The sequence below is a fragment of the Meles meles genome, chromosome 8, assembly GCF_922984935.1.
Source record: "Meles meles chromosome 8, mMelMel3.1 paternal haplotype, whole genome shotgun sequence".
In the NCBI taxonomy this organism is placed as follows: Eukaryota; Metazoa; Chordata; class Mammalia; order Carnivora; family Mustelidae; genus Meles; species Meles meles.
This window is the reverse complement of record NC_060073.1, coordinates 80,978,700-81,002,699: the sequence shown is the minus strand read 5'-3', so window position 1 is coordinate 81,002,699 and position 24,000 is coordinate 80,978,700. Positions and strand designations below refer to the sequence as shown.

Below are 24,000 nucleotides of genomic sequence, written 5' to 3'. Positions count from 1 at the left end.
GACTTTGATTTCTTTTTTTCTTCTTTAGTTTTTAAGTGCTTCTTAGAATCCTCCAGGTAAATGGTTTCCTTTCCTTTTACATCATTTACTTCTCAAGATTCTCTTTTTTAGTATTTGTGTAGTGAATTTTTTGTTCATACTCAGAGAATTTGTTAGAATCATTTGGTGATTGAGTCTATTTTTAACCTTTTTGTCTCCCTGGAATTATAGCAGCAATAATATTCTCAATAAAAGAAAAGAATTCCAGGGACAGTCTTGAAGTCCTCTCTGATCTTTAAACTTGGTTTCTTTGACAAGATTGAGATCTTAGAATAACTATGGGAATGGGAAATTGAGAAAGTCAAAGTGATTGGATTGTTAAGTAAATCCAGCCATTAAAACTCAAAACATTTGTGATCCATTTATGCTAGGTCTAGTCTTTGTGAGAGAAAGACTATGCCCTCTCCTTCCCTGGGTCCCTTCTTGGTACCTGTAGAAGAATATCCTTCGTTTATCTAAGGTTGCAAGCACTCACAACCCATGACCACCCAGCTGTATCCTGTAGCTGTGCTCAGACTTCTCCCTGCAGCTTGTCATGTTCCAAGACAGTTCAGGGCCAACAGTATGACAGTACCTTCTCTTGAGAAGCAAGGAGCTGCTTGGCTGGGGACATGATACAGAATGAGCCTCTTCCCTTCAGGTTATGTTCAGCATGAAGGCAAAAGAAAATAGCACAGTAGTAAGAGTCTATGTGTCTTGACACAGACATTTGTTCATATTTGAAATTATTGGAAAATCTTCTGAAATTCGTTGTTGGGAAACTGGGGAAGATAAAAAAGAAAACCCAGAGAACGGACATTACTCAGTGTAAGTGGTAAAGAAAAAGTCATAATTGCAGTAGGATATTTTTTGTATCAAGCATCTCTTGCCATGAAGCTGATTAAATAACATATAGTTCTAAGATCATTTATTAACTCACAAATACCATTTTATGATGAAAGTGGCAACTCCCCTTTGACTGACCTCTGTTTTGTTTTGTTTTGTTTTGTTTTTTTGTATGTAGATTTTTCATACTGCCCCAGACCCAAGCATTCCTCTTCCTCAGCCTCAGTCTCGGTCTGGATCCCGAAGGACACGAGCAATCTGCCTGTCCACAGGTTCCCGTAAGCCCAGAGGGAGGTATACACCGTGCTTGGCAGAACCTGATAGTAAGTGTGCCTGCTGCAGGGAGATGCTTTCTTCATTCTTTGATTTAGTCTTACCTCACCTTAAAAACCTTAAGGTAGAAATAAATAGATGATTTTACTGACACTGTCTTCCCAACACTCCTCTCCCATTTATATATTCTTTGTCAGTATAGTTACAAAGTACTTTGTACAAACAAATTCATTACTGCTACAAAGGAAAAAAAAAAAAAAAGTTTGCTCAGTGCCCTTTTTTTCTGCAACTGCTATTAAGTACATTGAGTGCTACTTTGTAGCAGGTTTTATCCTATTGTCAAAGTGGTAGAGAAGAAACAAGAAAATTCTGGCTAAAGCAGTCATTTTCTTTCTTCTTTTCACATTATGTCCTTAAAGCATCATCTCTTGGGTATCAAAGTGTCTAAAAGAGAGAGAGAAAAGAAATTAAAAGAGAAACCACATTACACATTATCATTAATTTTCTGTTCTGAACCAACCCCAGAGCAAAGTAGGTGGCAGCTTGAGCCCACAATGTGTGTTAAGCTTGTTTCATTTTACTTTATAGTCCCAAGCCCCCCCCCCAGTTTTTTTCTCATCGTCAGTATTTAATAGAAAACACTAACTTTTAATTGAGATGTTTGAATATTTTATTATAATTTTTCTGATTTTTTTTTCTTAAATCTTACTTTTAGGAACATTAAAAAAATAATTCAGCTAAGTAGGCAGTTTCTTATATTACTATATCTTGGCAAGAAGAGGGAAAAATCCCTTCTTTTAAAAATATGAAGAGTTTCTGGGCACCTGGGTGGCTCAGTGGGTTAAGCCACAGGTTTCAGCTCAGGTCATGATCTCAGGATCCTGGGATCGAGTCCCGCATCGGACTCTCTGCTCGGCAGGGAGCCTGCTTCTCTCTCTCTCTCTCTGCCTGCCTCTCTGCCTACTTGTGATCTATGTCAAATAAATAAATAAAATCTTAAAAAAAATAAATAAATAAAAATAAAAATATGAACAATTTCTAATTTGCAGCTGATGTGACTGGTGCCTTTGAATGAAGGAGGACTCAGATGCGTTATAACTCAGAGTCACCTAACATCAGGAAAAAACAAACAAACAAAACAGCAGAAACTTCTCTTTAACATCTCTCCTTCCATCATTGATCTCTTATAATTTCATCAAAGAATCTTATTTCTATTACTTGGGAGTTCTTTTTCAGAAGCAATTTTTTTTTTTTTTTTTTCTTTTAAGTAGGCTCCATGCTGGGCATGGAGCCCAATGCAAGACCCAAACTCATGACACTGAGATCAAGACCGGAGCTGAGATCCAGGGTTGGACACTTAACTAATGGAGCCACCCAGGTGTCCCCAGAAGCAAATTTTGTCTGAATTCAAGTAGCTTGCTAATCCTTCAAGAAGTAACATTATTTCATAGGGTCAGAGTATATATAAAATCTTCCCTGAATAGTATTGAGAAATGCATTCACTAGGTTGAAATGCATGGTTTGTTTTTTTTTTTAAATTTTATTCATTTATATGAGAGAGAGAGAGATCACAAATAGACTGAGAGGCAGGCAGAGAGAAGGGGGGAAGCAGGCTCCCTGCTGAACAGAGAGCCCGATGCGGGGCTCGATCCCAGGACCCTGAGATCATGACCTGGGCCGAAGGCAGAGGCTTAACCCACTGAGCCACCCAGGTGCCCCTGAAATGCATGTTTTAAAGCGGTTCTCCAGAACTGACAATGGTTTTCCATATGGGGTTCAGGCCTATCATTCCAGTGGGATCAGGTGGCCACTGAGCACATGTGAGTTGGAGAATGGAAAGGCTTTGGTTGTGTTGTCCTTAGTAGAGAGCCACTCTTGTTTTCTTGCTCCCATTCAGGTGACTCTTATAGCAGCAGCCCAGACAGCACACCCATGGGGAGCATTGAGTCACTCTCCTCTCACTCCTCTGAACAAAACAGCACAACCAAGTCTGCTTCCTGCCAGCCCAGGGAGAAGTCTGGAGGGATTCCTTGGATTGTATCCCCATCACCTTCCAATGGACAGAAAAATCTTGGACTCTGGACAACTAGTCCTGAATCAAGTTCTAAAGAGGATGCAACCAAAACAGATGCAGAATCAGATTGCCAAAGTGTTGCCTCGGTCACCAGCCCAGGGGATGTTTCCCCACCCATAGACCTGGTCAAGAAAGGGCCGTATGGGCTTTCAGGACTGAAAAGAGCCTCAGCTTCTTCTCTCAGATCCATCTCTGCAGCTGAAGGTAAACCAGATTTGAGCTTATGTAAAATGTCATTGTCTCTGTATCACTTGCTGGATTATTCAGCATGATTAAGGAGGGAAAAGTTAATGGTGAAGGGGCTAACAACGCTGTTCCTGAGCTAAGATTTTTAAAACTGTGCACTGTGACTTTTTCATGGATCTTTCCATCTCTCTGAGGTGATATTTTTGTAATTACTGTAGATTGTGATCTCCCTGAGTGATGGGCTGCTGTGCTCAAAGAACATTCTGAACCTTCTCATTTGGACTTAGAGAAAAATGCTTCCTTTTGTTATGTGCATGTACTGTGTTACTGCTGTTATTTTGTCTGATAGCACCTTGCCTGTTTTCTTGGGTTTTCTTTTTAGGAAGCAAGAGCTACAGCGGATCCATTCAAAGCTTAACTTCTGTAGGTTCCAAAGAGATACCCAAAGCCCCTCCAAACCCAGACCTGCCTCCAAAAATGTGCAGGAGGTTAAGGCTAGACACTGCCTCAAGCAATGGCTACCAGCGACCTGGCTCTGTGTAAGTGAGAGAGTTTATATTTGGTGTATCTCCAGGGATACACAGGAGTTGAGTATGTCCAAAAGAACCCTTAGGGGTGCCACAGCTGAATGCCTCATCTACAGTGTGGGACAGTCAACTTCTGTAGGACCCTGTGCTCTTCTACAAATGACATATAAATTAGAGTAGGCTTAAGATATCCTACACACATACCATTTCAAGCATTTGCCTTATAAGCAGAACTATGGCCTAATTTAAAGACAGAGAATAGATGTATAATCTAGTAGTTTTGGGCTTTGAAACTAGACATTCTGTAAAAGCTAGACATCTACCTCTCAGCTGAGCCAACTGCCCATACCTCACCTCCCCCATCTCTTTGTTAGAAATACAACGGCTGTCTACATTATGAGGGTTTGTTTTCTCTCCTGTCCATCATTTGTCTCCGCTACATGAGTGTTCATGGGTTTAAACAAGTTCATGGAGAACAAAGAGCATGGAAGGCTAAAAAGAGTACTTCTAATCCAAGGACCCAGAAATGTAAAGATAGGATAGAGTATAGAGATGTAAATAGGAAGGGGACAAAGAGAAAATGGGAACTTGGGTGAAGAAGTAAGCAAAATTTAAAAAGGAAAGTTTTTAACCCTTTCATTTTGTTATCCTGACTTTTACTGAGCTCTCCAAATGCTATATGAGGTATTACTGAGCTCCTTTACTTATGTTATCTCTTAATGTCCTTCGTGTCTCTCCGCAGTAGGTAGTAGAAACCTCGTTTTCAGGATAATGAGAATACTTGGAAAGTTAAGGAGCCCATTTAATTATTCACTGAAAGTCCAGTAAGACATTTTGCTAAGCCTGTTTCTGTAGGAACAGTATCTTAAATGCATTTGTTCATCACCTTCTTTGACAAGAACCTTTGATTACAGAATATGTTTGACATATATTCTCTCTCTTGGTCAGAAATCCAACTACCACTATGTAGACAAATGCTATATTTATAAATCTGTTTACTGTACAGTGTGTATAGTTCTAGTCATTATGGGAAAGTAAATTTTAAGCCAATATGTCAAAGGAGAATGGAGAATATAAATTTCATCCTTTGTGAGGGAAAGAAAAGATTTCATTCTGTTTTATAGTTATCCTGATGAAGTAGAAATTAACATTGAGAGAATATATATTCTGTATTAGGTGTAAAATGACCCTTCATGTTATCAACCGGCTAGGCTCTGGAAGAAAAATTTGTCAATTAAAGAGATAAGATACACTTTAAAAATCTAATTTAAAACATCATTCACAGAATTTGATATTCTCTTCTAGTAAGTATAGAAACTTTTCTAATTACTCCAGGGTGCCTTAGTCTTAATATAGACTCAGTTTCTCAAATAGATCATGCCCTGCTTCCCGTGATTTGAAATAAGATTTGAATCCACAAATGTATTTATTGGCCATATTTTCCGAGGTCTCTCTTTTCACTTTAAGAGCTATGTTCAAATATTTAAAAAAAAAAAAAAAAAAAGAAACCTTTTAATACTAGTTTTGTCTTAACTATCAGAATGAACAGCAGTTCTTTTGTCTTGATGACTTGATTCTTAACTGAGGCTCCACAGGAGTCAATATCACTGCCAGAAGCTGAGTAGGGAGAAAATGTTCTTTTTTACTGCTCCCTCAGTTTCCTGAAGTAGAAAAGATGAGGACAGTAAGATCCCCAGGGAAGGTAGCTATAGGTTTATTACTTCTGGTACTCTGTGAGTTGGAGACTAGATCTAAAAATTTCTTCCACATTAAAGCCTAAAACAATTAAAATTCAGGTCAAATTTTGTAGATAGTTCTTAACTAATTATTTCTGGGTATGTTAACTGATAACCCCAAATTATACTTTGAACTGAATGATTTTCTGATTTTCTGATTTGATTGAATGATTTGATTTTAATGAAACTTGCATTTTAAAATTGTTTTTCAGTGTGGCAGCAAAAGCCCAACTGTTTGAAAATGTTGGTTCACTTAAGCTGGTTTCTTCTGGGCGGTAAGTTTTCAAAACCCTTAAAGTAAAGAATAAATAAATAAAATAGTGGGTGACTTTGTTGTCTTTTGTTGACATATTGGGTCATCTTTTTTTTTTTTTTTAAATGTTACTGTGGGTTTGCAAATTCTTTTTTTTTTTTTTTTTAAGATTTTATTTATTTATTTGACAGAGAAATCAGAAGTAGGCAGAGCAGCAAGCAGAGAGAGATGGGGAAGCAGGCTCCCTGCTGAGCAAAGAGCCCGATGTGGGGCTCGATCCCAGGACCCTGAGATCATGACCTGAGCCGAAGGCAGTGGCTTAAACCACTGAGCCACCCAGGTGCAGACCTTTAGGTCTGCAGATGTTCAAATCCACACCCACTGTCTCTCCGAGGGAAAAGGTTCATGTCTGTAAACAGCATTTAGCCTTTCAGGCTGTTCCAATGATACCTCATTTACTAAAATCTTCACAAAGGAAGGGTTCTAAACAAGTCTTCTGAAAGATAAAGTTGCCATAATCCTTGGCACAGCAAAGACACCTTTGATGACAGTTTCTGAAAAATTTTCAAAAGTATATTATTTTTCTTTAATTTTTTTTAAGATTTATTATTTATTTGAGAGAGAGAGAGAGTGTGTGTGGTGTGTGTGTGTGTGTGTGTGTGTGTGTGTGTGTGTGCACCTGGGGTGGGGGCAAAGGAAGAGAGAGAGAGAAAGAATCTCAAGCTGACTCCCTGCTGTGCACAGAGCCAGACTCAGGGCTTGATCACACAACCCTGAAATAATGACCTGATCCAAAACCAAGAGTCAGACGCTTAACTGACTGAACCAACCAGGTGCAACTCAAAAGTATATTGACTTCTAAAAGTTATAGAACTTTTTCTGGAAGAAACTTTATGAACATGCATTGAAAAATATGCTTATTCTTAATGGCCTCTGTGTTGCTATAGAGCTGATTGGCCCAAGCCCCTCCTTTTTTTTTTTTTTTTTTTTTTTTAGTACAGTTCTTAATTCAGTTTTCCCAGATTTACCTTCCTCTCTGTTAAAAGGAGATGGGTTATTACATCTTGCTACTAATAATCTCTTTGCTTCAAGGTTTCGCTTTCCTCTCCTCCTATTCCAGATTGATCTCATCCACAGTGGGCTTTGGTTTTTAATTTGAATATGCCTGAAATAATGGATTTATTTTTAGTATATTGGTATGTCTGTTTTTGTTTTATTTGTTTTACCATCAGCAAGAGGTCTGAGTCACTCATTAAGTGCTTGCTATTGAAAGAACATATAAATGAGTGCACTTGAAGAGTAAACTTTGATTTTTCTTTTGGGTGTACAAAGGCAATTTTGAGCTTCCCATGTTTGGATATTCAAGGCTATGAAATAAATGAATCACTGTTAATTGAAGTATCATTGTATAGTTATTTTAAAATTTATGCAACCACTATGTTGTACGTCTAAAACTAATATAACACTGTATATTAATTATACTGGAATTAAGATTTTAAAAAAGTTATTCAACCATAGAATTTTTATTGACCTTTTAAAGTATGTGGACTTTTTCAGGAAGTGTTTATGAAATACCTATGCAATGTTGGGCTTGTTCTAGTTACTAGGGATACATTGACCTTCAAATTCTGTTTTGTTTTGTTTCGGTTTTCCCCAAGGCCTAGCATGGGTCTTTGTGTATTAATGTTTTTGACTTCAGAGTAGAGCTACTTTGGTATCTTACCAGAATGTTGGTCAATGTGTTGAACTTAGGAACAAATCCCAGAGTACTTGCATTTACTTTACCTCCATCCATAGTATCTTCACCTTTTTCCCTTTTGTCAAGGCATAGTGAAAACTAGGTATTGTGCATGTCAGACCAAACATCATTTCTCTGAAACTGTCATCATTTTTAAGCCCTCTGTAAGGGATTTAACTTTGCTTCTTCTGTCTTGATATAGTTGAATTGCTCCACTAGATGGAGCCTGCTTATTATGAAGTTCTAAATCTGTTAAGGACTCAAATTCTGTGATCAGACATAATCCTTTCAAAGCTTTAAGAAAAGAAGCTAGTAATGAAGTAAATCAGAACACTGTCATATACTCAGATGTTCAACAATCAACCTATGCATTTTTAATATGCTTTTAGGTTATACTTTAAATCAACTTCTAATGGCTGTCAGCATAAACGTAGAGCTCACTCAGGGCACTGGAGGTTGGAGTGTTTACTTGTCAACAGTTCCATAGCATTTTTTGACAGTGTCAGAACTTTTCACCAAGAGACAGGCACCGTGGAGCACAACCAATGTCAGGGTCAGATAGACCCATGTTTAAATTCTCGGTCTACCACTTACTAGTTATAATAACCTCGAAGGTCATAATTCTTTTGACAAATTGTTGTAAATGTATACTGTAATGTATTTGAAGTACTTGATAAGTTCTCTGTAGATGGTGTACAATAATAACTATTATTGTTACTATTTAAAATGCTTGCTTAAGATATTCAAGCTTCTAATTAATACATCAGCGTTATTTAATCATTAACTATTAACAGCCACCTGATACTCTTTTATACCATTAAATACACATGAAAAACACATAGAAGTTGAGGGCATTTTCCTTACTAACCTCCTGTAATGCTTATTTTGCTTTCTTTCTAAGGAGTTCAGGGTTACTCTTGAATTGGACCTTAAAGAATGATAGAACCAGTAGTGGGTAGTAGGATGACTCGCCATTTTTGGGAAAGACACCAAGTGGGAGATTTCAGTGGATGGCTATGAATAACAGGAAAGTAACACCTCCAGGAGTTACTGCCTAGCCTGAGTCATTGGGCAAAGGGGTAATCTAATCATGGACATACATAACATTTCATTCAAGTGGCTTTTCTGGGAGGTTGTAAAGAGAAGAGAACATTGGTAGGTATTAAGGAGGACACATATTGCATGGAGCACTGAGTGTGGTGCATAAACAATGAATCTTGGAGCACTGAAAGTTTTTAAGAAAAAAAGATGGAATGGTGATATTTAAAATGCCTTAATCAGGGCAGTAACAAAACATGAAAAATTATAAGGAGAATTTTATGGATCAGAGCAGGATTGGACAACTGCTTCAATACTTTGGGAATGAAAGACAGGTAAAGAAAATTCCAAGTCTTTAAGATAGTCAAAAGGAATGATAATTTGGTTTCTGACCTCAACTTGTAAGTACATAGGAGGGAAAGTTTTGGCACAGTGGCACAGTGTGGCCAACTTTCTTTGGCACAGAAAGTTTCCACACAGTGGTTACACTGCTTAAATAAAGGTAAGGGTACTCGGTGGTGGAGCTTACTGAGTAAAAAAAGAAAAATGGCTGAACATTGGTCTTTGGTGGATGGTTTAAATGATTTAAAGCTCAAGCAAAGAAGAATCTGAATGAATGATCAGAAGTATTGGTCAATGTGATAGAAGCAAAAGTGCCAAAGCGATCATTAGAGGAGGACACTGGTTTTAATCTCTATGGCATCACGGGATATCTTTAAGAAATCAGATTCAGTACAGTACAAGGGGCCACTCTTCAAGGAGCTTGACCTATAAGTCTTGTTAATATGAAGATTCCTGAGTTGCTGCAGTCTCTCAAACCAGAATATCTGAGACTGAGACATGGAGAATATGAAGTTTTGACAGTCTTCCCAAGTGATTCTTACGTACCAAAAAAAAAAAAAGTTTGAGAACCATTTGAATAGAGAAAAATGTCATGATACCTAGCATATCCCTAAGCAGACATTGGTTATTTACAATTGTTCTCCTTAATCTGGAAAATTCCTTCAAGAGCCAGATGTCACTAGACTCTGTTTTACTATTATAAAAGCATGTGGAAAATGATACCCATAAAGCCTTTATCTCAGTGTTAGTTGTACTTGGGCAGAGAGGAAGATCCACTTTAAAGTAATATAATTTAGGCAAACTATATAAATATCTTCTGAAGGTTGAATTGAGAATTACGTGCTTGAGAATTAAGAACATTGGGAGTGCTTGGCTCATAAACAATCATATATTTCTGTTACCATAATTTCAAACCAATGTTTTGTTTATGATTACAAAACACCAAAGCAAAGCTCAACAAAATCATCTTGTCCAGTGACTTTGAGATTTAAGAAGGCTGTCACTGGTTTAGACATAGTGACACATGCAAGACACATATAAGATAAATCATTGTGCTACATTAAAAAACAAAGAAAGAATCCATGATTTTTAAGAATAACAAATTTTTCTTCTTTTAAAGAATGTAGAGAATAATCTACTCAAAAAGGGGAAGGGAAACCACCTCTGATTTCATCACCTGAAGATAACCACTGTTAACATTTTGGCTCACAACCACCTAATCTTATCTAAGACCATGGTTTTGAAACTTTTTGGTCCTAGAACACCTTTATACACTTAAAAAAAATCATTGAGGACGCTCAAAGAATTTTTGTTTATGGGAGTCATACCTATTTATATTTACTAATGAAACTAGAAGCTGGTTTTTTTGAAAGAATCAATAAGATTGATAAACCATTGGCCACACTAATCCAAAAGAAAAGAGAGAAAGCCCAAATTAATAAAATTATGAATGAAAAGGGAGAGATCACAACTAACAACAAGGAAATAGAAACAATCATCAGAAACAGTTATATGCCAATAAGCTAAGCAACCTGGATGAAATGGATGCATTCCTGGAAAACTACAAACTCCCAAAATTGAACCAGGAAGAAATTGACAACCTGAATAGACCGATATCTAGTAACGAGATTGAAGCAGTGATCAAAAACCTCCCAAAAAACAAGAGCCCAGGACCTGACGGATTCCCTGGGGAATTCTACCAAACTTTCAAAGAGGAAATAACACCAGTTCTCCTGAAACTGTTCCAAAAAGTTGAAGCAGAAGGATAACTTCCAGACTCTTTTTATGAAGCCAGCATTACCCTGATCCCCAAACCAGGCAAAGACCCTACCAAAAAGGAGAATTTCAGACCAATATCACTGATGAATATGGATGCTAAGATTCTCAACAAGATCCTAGCAAATAGGATCTAGCAGTACATTCAAAAGATTATCTACCATGACCAGGTGGGATTCATCCCTGGGTTACAAGGATGGTTCAACATTCGCAAATCAATCAATGTGATAGAACAAATCAATAAGAGAAGAGAGAAGAACCACATGGTCCTCTCAATTGATGCAGAAAAAGCATTTGACAAAATCCAGCATCCGTTCCTGATGAAAACGCTTCAAAGTATAGGGATAGAGGGAACATTCCTCAACTTCATAAAATCTATCTATGAAAGACCCCCAGCAAATATCATCCTGAATGGGAAAAAGCTTGCAGCCTTCCCGTGGAGATCAGGAACACGACAAGGATGCCCACTCTCACCACTCTTGTTCAACATAGTATTAGAAGTCCTAGCAATGACAATCAGACAACAAAGAGAAATAAAAGGTATCCAAATTGGCAAGGAAGAAGTCAAACTCTCTCTCTTCACCGATGACATGATTCTTTATATGGAAAACCCCAAAGACTCCACCCCCAAACTTCTAGAACTCATACAGCAACTCAGTAACGTGGCAGGATACAAAGTCAATGTACAGAAATCAGTGGCTTTCTTATACACTAACAATGAAAATACAGAAAGGGAAATTAGAGAATCCATTCCATTTACTATAGCACCAAGAACCATAAGATACCTGAGAATAAACCCATATTTATTATATTAGAAACTTAAACTGAGTAATTTTTAAAAATTTATGAATTTATTAAAAACGTGAATAAGCTAATGGAACTAAAGGTGATAATAGCAACACTTTTTGTTAGAAGACAGAAATGTGATTATTCACTATTATTAACAGTCAACAATTATCAATAACAGAAGTGATTTTTTTCAGTGTTATTAAGAGACTTCATAGATAATATCCAAATGTCCTAGACCAGCAATCAGGACATGTAGAGTCTAGCCTGACTTTGCCATAACTTTAATTTCTCTTAGACTTCATTTCTACATATAGAAAACGAACCAAGGAAATACCTCTTTCCTTTCAAAATTCAAACTCTTATCACCCATTACATGATGATCACAAGTCCTTCAGCATTTGGGGGTCACCTTTTTCTGTGAAACTGAAGCAAACAGTTTATGTGACTACCCCAGGTCACAACAGGGTATAGCCTCCCTACCTCTTCCAAAGGCCATATTCTTAATGTGTCTAAGATAATAGAAATTGTTTCACATCCACCACCAGCCCAGGCCACATAGAATCCCAATTCTTTGTTGTGGCCATGCTGCAATCTGCTTCCACTCCTTAGTGATGGTGACTGCTGAGAGTTCAGGAACTGACACCTATCTTCCCTAATCCCACCAAAGCACCATTAATACAATAGCAAATATTTTTTAGAAGCCATTACATATTAGCATAAATAACATAAACTTTATGAAAAATATTTTATTTTAATATTTTATTTATTTGACAGAGAAAGAGGTCACAATTAGGCAGAGAGGCAGGCAGAGAGAGAGGGAGAAACAGGCTCCTCACTGAGCAGAGAGCCTGATGTGGGGCTCGATCCCAGGACCCTGAGATCATGACCTGAGCTGAAGGCAGAGGCTTAAACCACTGAGCCACCCAGGCGCCCCTGAAAAATATTTTCTAATACAGAGTTACATTATTTTACATTTTTTACAGACCCCTTTAATACATAGCGTAATAGGAAATAAGGTAATTGTCATAAATACTTCATTTGCTATCAGAGAAGTGTCCTCTCAGGGTCCCATCTACCCATCTATCCAAGTTCCCCTTGACTACACTTTGTGAACCACTCACTCCTCTGTCATAAACACAGAAAAGGAACCCTGAAGGTGGTATTCACTGTATCATGCCAACATGGTGCCCAACACAGGAAAGATACTAATAAAATTATTAAACTAATAAAATACACATTTTTTAAAGATTTTATTCATTTGACAGAGATCACAAGTAGGCAGAGGCAGGCAGAGAGAACGGGGAAGCAGGCTCCCTGCTGAGCAGAGAGCCTGAAGTGGGGCTCGATCCCAGGACCCTGAGATCATGATCTGAGCCGAAGGCAGAGGCTTAACCCACTGTGCCACCCAGGTGCCTCTAAATTGCACATTTTTAACTTAAAAAGCTTAGTTAGAACTTCTAATACATGTTGAACAAGAGTGGTGAGAGTGGGCATCCTTGTTGTGTTCCTGATCTCCACGGGAAGGCTGCAAGCTTTTTCCCATTCAGGATGATATTTGCTGGGGGTCTTTCATAGATAGATTTTATGAAGTTGAGGAATGTTCCCTCTATCCCTATACTTTGAAGCGTTTTCATCAGGAACGGATGCTGGATTTTGTCAAATGCTTTTTCTGCATCAATTGAGAGGACCGTGTGGTTCTTCTCTCTTCTCTTAGTGATTTGTTCTATCACATTGATTGATTTGCGAATGTTGAACCAACCTTGCAACCCAGGGATGAATCCCACCTGGTCATGGTGCATAATCTTTTGAATGTGCTGCTGGATCCTGTTTGCTAGGATCTTGTTGAGAATCTTTGCATCCATATTCATCAGTGATATTGGTCTGAAATTCTCCTTTTTGGTAGGGTCTTTGCCTGGTTTGGGGATCAGGGTAATGCTGGCTTCATAAAAAGAGTCTGGAAGTTATCCTTCTGCTTCAACTTTTTGGAACAGTTTCAGGAGAACTGGTGTTATTTCCTCTTTGAAAGTTTGGTAGAATTCCCCAGGGAATCCGTCAGGTCCTGGGCTCTTGTTTTTTGGGAGGTTTTTGATCACTGCTTCAATCTCGTTACTAGATATCGGTCTATTCAGGTTGTCAATTTCTTCCTGGTTCAATTTTGGGAGTTTGTAGTTTTCCAGGAATGCATCCATTTCATCCAGGTTGCTTAGCTTATTGGCATATAACTGTTGGTAATAATTTCTGATGATTGTTTCTATTTCCTTGTTGTTAGTTGTGATCTCTCCCTTTTCATTCATAATTTTATTAATTTGGGCTTTCTCTCTTTTCTTTTGGATTAGTGTGGCCAATGGTTTATCGATCTTACTGATTCTTTCAAAAAACCAGCTTCTAGTTTCATTGATACGTTCTACTAGTATTAGAAGTTCTAGCAACGGCAATCAGACAACAAAGAGAAATAAAAGGTATCCAAATTGGCAAGGAAGAAGTCGAACTCTCTCTCTTGGCAGATGACATGATTCTTTATATGGAAAACCCCAAAGACTCCACCCCCAAACTACTAGAACTCATACAGCAATTCTGTAACGTGGCAGGATACAAAGTCAATGTACAGAAATCAGTGGCTTTCTTATACACTAACAATGAAAATACAGAAAGGGAAATTAGAGAATCCATTCCATTCACTATAGCACCAAGAACCATAAGATACCTGGGAATAAACCTAACCAAAGAGGTAAAGGACCTGTACTCGAGGAACTACAGAACACTCATGAAAGAAATTGAAGAAGACACAAAAAGATGGAAGACTGTTCCATGCTCTTGGATTGGAAGAATAAACATTGTTAAAATGTCTATACTGCCTAGAGCAATCTATACTTTTAATGCCATTCCGATCAAAATTCCACCTGTATTTTTCAAAGAGCTGGAGCAAATAATCCTAAAATTTGTATGGAATCAGAAGAGACCCCAAATTGCTAAGGAAATGTTGAAAAACAAAAATAAAACTGGCGGCATCACGTTACCCGATTTCAAGCTTTACTACAAAGCTGTGATCACCAAGACAGCGTGGTACTGGCATAAAAACAGACACATTGACCAGTGGAACAGAGTGGAGAGCCCAGATATGGACCCTCAACTCTATGGTGAAATAATCTTCGACAAAACAGGAAAAAATATTCAATGGAAAAAAGACAGTCTCTTCAATAAATGGTGCTGGGAAAACTGGGCAGCGATATGTAGAAGAATGAAACTCGACCATTCTCTTATACCGTACACAAAGATAAACTCGAAATGGATAAAAGACCTCAACGTGAGACAGGACTCTATCAGAATCCTAGAGGAGAACATAGGCAGTAACCTCTTCGATATCAGCCACAGCAACTTCTTTCAAGATAGGTCTCCAAAGGCCAAGGAAACAAAAGCAAAAATGAACTTTTGGGACTTCATCAAGATCAAAAGCTTCTGCACAGCAAAGGAAACAGTCAACAAAACAAAGAGGCAACCCACGGAATGGGAGAAGATATTTGCAAATGACAGTACAGACAAAAGGTTGATATCCAGGATCTATAAAGAACTCCTCCAACTCAACACACACAAAACAGATAATCATATCAAAAAAATGGGCAGAAGATATGAACAGACACTTCTCCAACGAAGACATACAAATGGCTATCAGACACAGGAAAAAATGTTCATCATCACTAGCCATCAGGGAGATTCAAATTAAAACCACATTGAGATACCACCTGACACCAGTTAGAATGGCCAAAATTAGCAAAACAGGAAACAACATGTGTTGGAGAGGATGTGGAGAAAGGGGAACCCTCTTACTCTGTTGGTGGGTATGCAAGTTAGTGCAGCCACTTTGGAGAACAGTGTGGAGATTCCTGAAGAAATTAAGAATAGAGCTTCCCTATGACCCTGCAATTGCACTGCTGGGTATTTACCCCAAAGATACAGATGTAGTGAAAAGAAGGGCCATCTGTACCCCAATGTTTATTGCAGCAATGGCTACGGTCGCCAAACTGTGGAAAGAACCAAGATGCCCTTCAATGGATGAATGGATAAGGAAGATGTGGTCCATATACACAATGGAGTATTATGCCTCCATCAGAAAGGATGAATACCCAACTTTTGTAGCAACATGGACGGGACTGGAAGAGATTATGCTGAGCAAAATAAGTCAAGCAGAGAGAGTCAAGTATCATATGGTCTCACTTATTTGTGGAGCATAACAAATAACATGGAGGACATGGGGAGATGGAGAGGAGAGGGAGTTGAGGGATCTGGAAGGGGAGATGAACCATGAGAGACTATGGACTCTGAAAAGCAACCAGAGGGTTTTGAAGGGGCGGGGGTTGGGAGTTTGAGGAACCAGGTGGTGGGTAATAGGGAGGGCACGTACTGCATGGAGCACTGGGTGTGATGCCAAAACAATGAACACTGTTATGCTGTAAATAAACAAATAGAAAAATAAAAAAAAAATTTTTTTAAAAGCCTTAGTTACTGGGGCTTCTTAAGCAATTCAGTCAGTTAAGCATCAGACTCTTGATTTCAGCTTAGGTCATGTTTAGGTCATTAGATCCAGCCCCATATCAGGCTCCATGGTGAGCATGGTCCCTGTTTGAGATTTTTCTTTCTCCCCCTTCCTCAGCTCTCCTCTGCCTGCTCACACATATGTGGGCATTCTCTCTCTTTCTCTTAAAAAAAAAAAAAATTTCACTTCATTTTCAAAAAAAAAAAGATGACAAGAGAACAACCACCATTACTTCATAAATACAACTTTTATTTTTAACTCTTTACCACTATTCTGGTTATATATATATATATATATATATATATATATATATATATATACCTATAGATAATTTTTAACCTATTTACCATCACAGTGAGATGTCCAGTACATCAAATTCTTTAATAACCTTCTAACCTGAACTTTTTGATACATACACCCGTGTTTTTCTTTTGCTTTTCTATTTTTTTAAATTTTAATTTAGTTTATTCTTTTTTAAATTTTATTTTCTAATATACATATAGAGTTAAACTTGAAGGTAATCCCCTTTCCCCAGTCAGTGCTACCCCTATAGGTAAACCAATTTTTAATCCCCCTAAGGAAAGTTGAGTCCCTTAACAAAAACATCAAGATACATCCAGGAAGAATCAAAATAACCGTCCTCACCCACACTGAGAATTTATAACCACTGTCCCATCTTTTCCTTCCGCCAGTGTTTCTGTGTATTTGTGTTTGTCCTGATAGTATATAAATCTTATACTTGGGGTTCTTTCTGATGAGGTTCTTCTTTTTTTTTTTTTTTTTTGCTTTTATGTATATATATATTTTTCTCTTGTCATATACTTTTATCAGTCTTTTTGTTTGTATATACTTCATAAATCTTACCTTGGGGCCCATTTGGGCTGAGCCTTCTCTTTTATCTTCCCTTTTTTTTCCTGTCTCTCTCTCTCTTTCTTTTTTTTTTTCTTTTTTCTTCTCTTTTCTTTTCTTTTTTTTTTCTCTTTCTTCTCTATTTCTTTTTCTTTTCTTTTTTCTCTCATTTGGGTGGGGAATCCTGATTGCACAGAAGCATTCCAGGGTGCACCTTGACTGCACCACAATCGATACATCCAGCTGCATCTGTTCAGTCATCTCTTACCAAAATGACTAGGAGGAGGAATGCCCAACAGAAGAAAAATACAGAGGATGGACCTTCTGCAACAGAGCTAATGGCTATCGACATAGACAATATGTCAGAAAAGGAATTCAGGCTAACAATTATCCAGGCAATAGCTAGGTTGGAGAAAGCCATGGATGACCAAACGGAATTGATGAGGGCAGAACTGAAAGCCACCAGGGATGATGTTCACAATGTTAGGGCAGAACTGAAAGCCACCAGGGATGATGTTCAAAATGCTCTCAATGAATTCCAATCCAATCTAAATTCTCTAAAAGCTAGGGTAACTGAGACAGAAGATAGAATTAGTGATCTGGAGGACAAACAGATAGGAAGGATCAGGAGGAAGCCTGGAACAAACAGCTCAGAAGCCACAAAAACAGAATCAGGGAAGTAAATGATACCATGAAACATTCCAACGTCAGAATTATTGGAATCCCTGAAGGGGAGGAAAAAGAAAGAAGTCTAGAAGATATAGTGGAACAAGTTGTCTATGAAAATTTTCCCAATCTCACGAATGGAAACAACGTTCATGTACTAGAGGCAGAGAGATTTCCCCCCAAGATTTTAGATTCTTGAAAGTCCTCACGATACCTGATAGTTAGAATGAAGAATTATGATTCTAGACAGACCCTCTTAAAAGCAGCTAGGACAAAGAAGCTCCTTACATACAGAGGAAAGCCCATTAGAATAACGTCAGACCTGTCCACAGAGACCTGGCAAGCCAGGAAGGGCTGGCAAAATATATTCAGAGTACTAAATGAGAAGAACATGCAGCCAAGAATACTTTATCCAGCAAGACTGACATTCAAAATGGTTGGAGAGATAAAGAGTTTCCAAGACCAGCAAGGCTTAAAAGACTATGCAACCACCAAGCCGACACTGCAGGAAATATTAAGGGGGGTCCTATAAAGGAGAAAAAATCCTAAGAATATCATTGAACAGAAATATAGAGACAATCTACAGACAGAAAGACTTCAAAGGTAACACGATGTCAATCAAAACCTATCTATCAATAATCACTCTCAATGTGAACGGCCTAAATGTGCCCATAAAATGACACAGGGCTGCAGATTGGATAAAACGACAGGACCCATCCATATGTTGTCTACAAGAGACCCATTTTGAACCTAAGGATACACCCAGACTGAAAGTGAAGGGATGGAGAAGCATCTTTCATGCCAATGGGCCTCAGAAGAAGGCCGGGGTAGCGATTCTCATATCAGATAAATTAGATTTTAAACTAAAGACTGTAGTCAGAGATACAGAAGGACACTACATTTTCAATAGAATTGCAGTACACATGCCTTTGACATAAGCAGCTGTAACTCTACAAGGTCCCATGGGAGTTCTTTAGCATTGAGGCATTCAGTACTCAGACATCAAAACCAGAAACAGCCAGCATTTGTTAACAAAAGCCTAGGAAAGGAACATATGACTAATTTAAGATATCTCTGACCAGTGACTAAAAAGCAAGTGCAGTGTTTATTGTAAAGAGTCATGAGCAATTTAGGGATTTTCAAGGACAAAATTTTTTTGTAAAATACTTGCCTTATGTGCTAGCAGTGTTTCATGCCATGGGTTCTTCTACCTACTTTACTGTTTGTAGTAGCTACCTAATGCTTTATTGGGACGGTGTGTGTTAATTTATTAAATCTTCTGATGAAGACTTAGTTTGTCATATGTTACTACATCTTTATGTTATATACGTTACTGGCATCTTTTTAACTATATCTGTGTTCATCTCTCCTTCCTTCATACAAAATTATGTGTGTGCGTGTGTGTGTGTTTGTGTGCACACGTGTGTGTGTAACACTAAGTGGCTTTCCAGAAAATATTGTATCACTTTTGATTAGGTGACATTTAAAATGTTGCTAATATTAAGATAAGCATTGTGAATTTTGCACACTCACCCTATCAAATCTTTGTAAGTCTACTCATCAGTAATAGCATTTAGAATTAGGAATAGGTCTTGTGAACAGATCATCCTCTGGATGATAAGAGAAGAAATAGCTTTCAGGATGTTGAGTGCCATTATCTTACTCTCCCATGCAATAAGAAGCAAGATTTTCAAAATTCTTTCCAAAAGATATTAGGATCTTCTGAAGAGAGACTCAATAGGTGAGTGTTATTTTCACATCTTCTTCAATATACCAAGGCAGTAAAAGAGGAAGCATTAGCACCTAGAGAGAAAACTTCACTGTCACAGATGTCTACATTAAATCATCAAAGCTCTCTGCTGAGTTAACACCTGTAGTTACAGATCTCAGCAGAAGAAAATTATACCTGTCTAGTCATATGCACAGATAATTGCGAAGTCATGACATAATATTTTGTGCTATGTATCTTTAACACATTTAACAATATCCCATTTATTTAGTGATATAATTATTCTACATGCCTCCCCCTTGCTATCTAATCCAATCCAATAAAATACCATAGAGAGAATATTCATGTCTGAATTTTAACAAAAATAGTTTTGTTGCATTTAGAGTATAATTTTACAAATTATATCATTGTAAGGATTATTATATCTTAGTGATTTCTGTGACTGAAAATTGTTACCTTATGCATCTCCAAATGATTCAAAGCAGTAAGACTTGATATTAGAGGAAATTTTTGCTGTTAGAAGATTTGATTTTTTGAAAAACCTTTACATATTTTTTGAGAAATGGTTCTGGAACTCTCAATTACATTAAACATCAGATTATATCAGATAAAATTATACCAAATTATATTAGATTAAATGATTATAATTGACTGGAAGATTTATCAGAAAAACTAGCATTCTTTCTCTTTAAGATTACCATGTTCTGGTTCTTAGAAATCTTCATAACTTGGTATTATCCTCTTCCCCTACACCCACATCACCCACATCCATGTCAACCCACACACCCATGCACGTGCATTCATGTCCATGCATGCACATACACACACATATACATGGCTCTTTTAAAAAATATATACTTTTCATTTATTTGACAGAGAGATAGCACAAGTAGGCAGAGTGGCAGGCAGAGGGAGAGGGAGAAGCAGGCTCTCCACTGAACAGGGAGCCCGATGTGGGGCTTGATCCTAGGACCCTTGAATTATGACCCAAGATGAAGGCAGATGCTTAACTGACTGAGCCACCCAGGCACCCCAACATGGCTTTTTAGTGTAGAGCCTTGTACTTCCTCAATTCTTCCTTAGACCATGTTGCACTGGGCTAGTAGTCATTTCTAAATCTGCCTGCTGCAGTCTGTCCTAGCAAACTTCCTGAAAGTATAGCCTGAGACTTACCTCATGAACTAGACTTTGGAGGTAGGAGCACAATTTTTCTCTAATTTTTAATTTTCTGATTTTCAGATGTCTGTTTGGGAACTCCAGTATAAATGACCTAGTCTCATTCTGGAAATGTAAGGGAATAAGATCCAGCATCTAGCTCCAACAGGGAAATGAAATAACAATGTTATACTGCTCTTCGAGAGAGCTGTAGATAGCAAACACTGCTTGCTGATGCTTCTTTGCAGGTAAAGTACTGAGACCTCAGGAAGGAAGGACAGGGTGACTTCAGTCTTAAAAGGACTCATTGTGTAGAAAACAGACCCAGAGCATATTATCTTTTTTACCATTCATTGACTGAGCAAATACTGAATTACCAACCATCAAGCATCATTCATGGAGCTTGCATTCTAATTGGGGAAAAGATTATAGAATTATCAATAGTAACAAGAGAATACCAGATACTAATACCATGCAGACTTAAAACAGGTGAGTATGATAGTTTCCTGGACAACTATTTTATAGCATGTGGTCGGGAAGACCTAACCTTTAACAAAGCTTAGGAAATTTAAGATGAACTAGGTGAAATTTAAGATGAATTTAACTAAGCACTAGAAGTGCATAGCCATGTGAAGATCAAGAGGAAAACACCTTGGGGTGCCTGGGTGGCTTAGTTGGTTAAGCATCTGCCTTCAGCTCATCTGCCTTCATCCCAGGACCCTAGGATCACATTGGCCTCTCTGCTCAGCAGGGAGCCTGCTTCTCCCTCCTCTGCCTGCCGCTCTGACTACTTGTGCTCTCTCACTCTCTCTGTCAATTAAATAAAATCTTTAAAAAACAAAAAAAAAAAAAAAGAAAGAAAGAAAGAAAAACATCTCAGGACAAAGCCCTGATAGTCCTGAGATAGGGAAAAGTTTGGCATGTTTGAGGAGGTGAAAGGAGGTCAGTGATTGGAGTATAGTAGGTGAGCACAGGCAGGTACAGAAGAAGCGGAGATACTGACTGGTACCTGATTATGCATAGTGTGCATAATCTAAACTAAGGCTAGAATTAGAGACCATTTGAAGTGTTGTTTTCAAGGAAATAAGGCAGTCATGACATGATCATCAGAACCTATTTCATACTGCTTCCTATTTCAAACTGTCTCCTGGCTGCTCTGTATAGAATGGATTGTAAGGAGACAAAATAGGAAGCCTAGAGGATTTAGAAAGCTAGCAAGCCATTTAGTGAGTGGACACCAGAAATTATTTTAGCTTCGACTCTGGTTTTGATGGAGATGGTGAGAAAGGATAACTTGCCCATCATATTGCCTAGGTAATTGGATGTTGAAGATTAAAGGTGACTTGACTGGTGATTTTAAAAAGCCTCAGTTGATGGCTTTTTAATGTAGGCTCAAATATTTTAAAATAGATCTCATATAAAACTCTGAAATTCTGGCTTCTCTTAAGAAACTATAGTATGTGGTTGCATCGAGTCTGAATTCTCATATGAGTGTTGGCTTCTTACTTTAGGAGGTGGATATAGACTCTGATTTGCAAAGCTTTCCTCTGTCCTCAAAATCTACCTGACAAGGAGGCTATTGTTGGTTGCCATCTATCATCAATTTATCCTATCATTTTTCTTGTATCATGCCCACTTAGTTTACTTATTATACTCTGTAGGCCTTTAATTTTGGGGTCTCACTTCTGATAGTCTGAAAAGAAAGTAGAAAAAGAAAAGGCTTTAGAGTACCTATGAATTTCTATATAGGTATAACAATGGCCTGTTTTCCAGGATACTATTAAATAGTAGTATTCTTTAAAACCAATTTTTGCTGTTCTAAGCCAAGTTAATTACCCTTGGGGACATTTCCTGAAAACACAAGAAGGGTTTTTGGTGTGCTGTCATTGTTTGATTTCTTGATCTGGTTACACCAGTATATTCAGTTTGTGAAAAATACTCTTATGCACACTTACATGTGTGTTTTATGTATATCATACTCTTATCACTAAAAACTAATAAAATTTTTTAAGAATAATTTCAAGTATAAATGTACTTGAGTTAAGTGTTGTGGGTTTTATAAATTGCTTTTTGCTCTTTCAGCCAAGCCAAAGCCATGTACTCTTGTAAAGCAGAGCACAGCCACGAGCTTTCTTTTCCACAGGGGGCGATATTTTCTAATGGTAAGTATACCTATTCCCTTCACTTTAGTTCACTATCATGGATTGGGAAGATAAGGAATAGTGCAGGGAAAAAAAGTGAAAATAGAAGCCAGCAGACTCAGAATCGAGCCCAGGCTGCCTCTCATAACCTGTACAAGTGAGTGCATCAAATTTCTCTGCAGCTCCATTTCTTCTTGTATATTCTAGAGAGGCAGAGGGAAGAAGTAATGGGGGAAATGGGAAAGATAGAAGGATGGGAGGGATTGGGGAGGAGGAGATATTGGTTAATGAATGCAAAGGACATTTCCAGTCTTAAAGAGGTGGTGACATTGTTTTGACAACTTGAGTGTATACATGCAATCTAATGTGGATTTTTACTCATTTATGTATATACTTATTCGAGGCTAATGTCGATTGAATGACATTTACTTTTTCTTTAAATTTTTTTAACAGTGTACCCATCAGTGGAACCAGGATGGTTGAAAGCAACTTATGAAGGCAAAACAGGACTAGTTCCAGAAAATTATGTTGTCTTCCTCTAATACTGTTTAGTGGATGGCAGTATCTTCATGGTATCCATGGTAACAATAAGTGCTATGATTTTATCTGACACAGATATGGCAATCAGCCCACTAAATTAAAAGTAAATTTCTATCAAGTTTGTACACCAGCAGACTATGTAGCCCCCTATAAATGTAAAAGAAAAAAAAATGCTTAAATTGCTTGCCAAGCCACTTTTTTAAAATCTTGACTTTTTCTTATTTTAAAATCTTTCTCCCCCTGTTGTTTTCTAATAAGTAGCTCTACAAATTGTCTCTTCCATGACAACTGTAGAATTTCAAATACTGTGTTACGTACTGTATCCCAGAACTTTGGAAACTAGAAATTTGCTATAAGGATTCTTAGATTTGTCCTTTACTGCCTGGCATTCTCTGAGGAACCTTGAAATCATTACTTAAAAATGTAATTTAAATTTTTCATTTATTGTTTTTTCTTAAGAATTTACCTCTCTTATATATGATTGTTTTGCTGGTCCTAAACATTTCAAGGAATAAGTTTGTTTTTTTTTTTAACATAAGTTTATTTTTTTTGTTTACCAAGTAGATGATATTCAAAAAGAATAATGTATATGATGTCTATAAATAAAACCCAGTTAAGTCATACACTGATTTCAATATAAACACTCCATTCAGCATTCCAGACACCTTCTATGGGCATAGCAGGGATTACCAAACTATTTCTGTCAAGGCCTTATAGTAAATATCTGGGAGTTTTGCAGACCTTGAAGGTCTTCCCCACAATGCTCAACCCTGCTATTGTAGCAGAAAGCACC

At 37.6% G+C, this 24,000-nt stretch overlaps 1 protein-coding gene across 8 annotated transcripts in view; it reads left to right on the top strand.

Annotated features, from left to right (window-relative positions):
* ARHGAP42 (Rho GTPase activating protein 42) overlaps positions 1 to 23,412 on the top strand; it is a 314,994-nt gene extending 291,582 nt beyond the window's left edge. For all 8 annotated transcript variants that reach the window (XM_046017388.1, XM_046017387.1, XM_046017393.1 and 5 more), the window contains 6 exons: positions 1,043 to 1,187; positions 3,035 to 3,415; positions 3,780 to 3,936; positions 5,873 to 5,935; positions 22,609 to 22,688; positions 23,121 to 23,412. In XM_046017388.1, coding sequence (XP_045873344.1) covers positions 1,043 to 1,187; positions 3,035 to 3,415; positions 3,780 to 3,936; positions 5,873 to 5,935; positions 22,609 to 22,688; positions 23,121 to 23,209 — 915 coding nt within the window. In that variant the 3' untranslated portion in view covers positions 23,210 to 23,412. The remainder of the gene's footprint in view (positions 1 to 1,042; positions 1,188 to 3,034; positions 3,416 to 3,779; positions 3,937 to 5,872; positions 5,936 to 22,608; positions 22,689 to 23,120) is intronic.
* Positions 23,413 to 24,000: the final 588 nt, after the last annotated feature.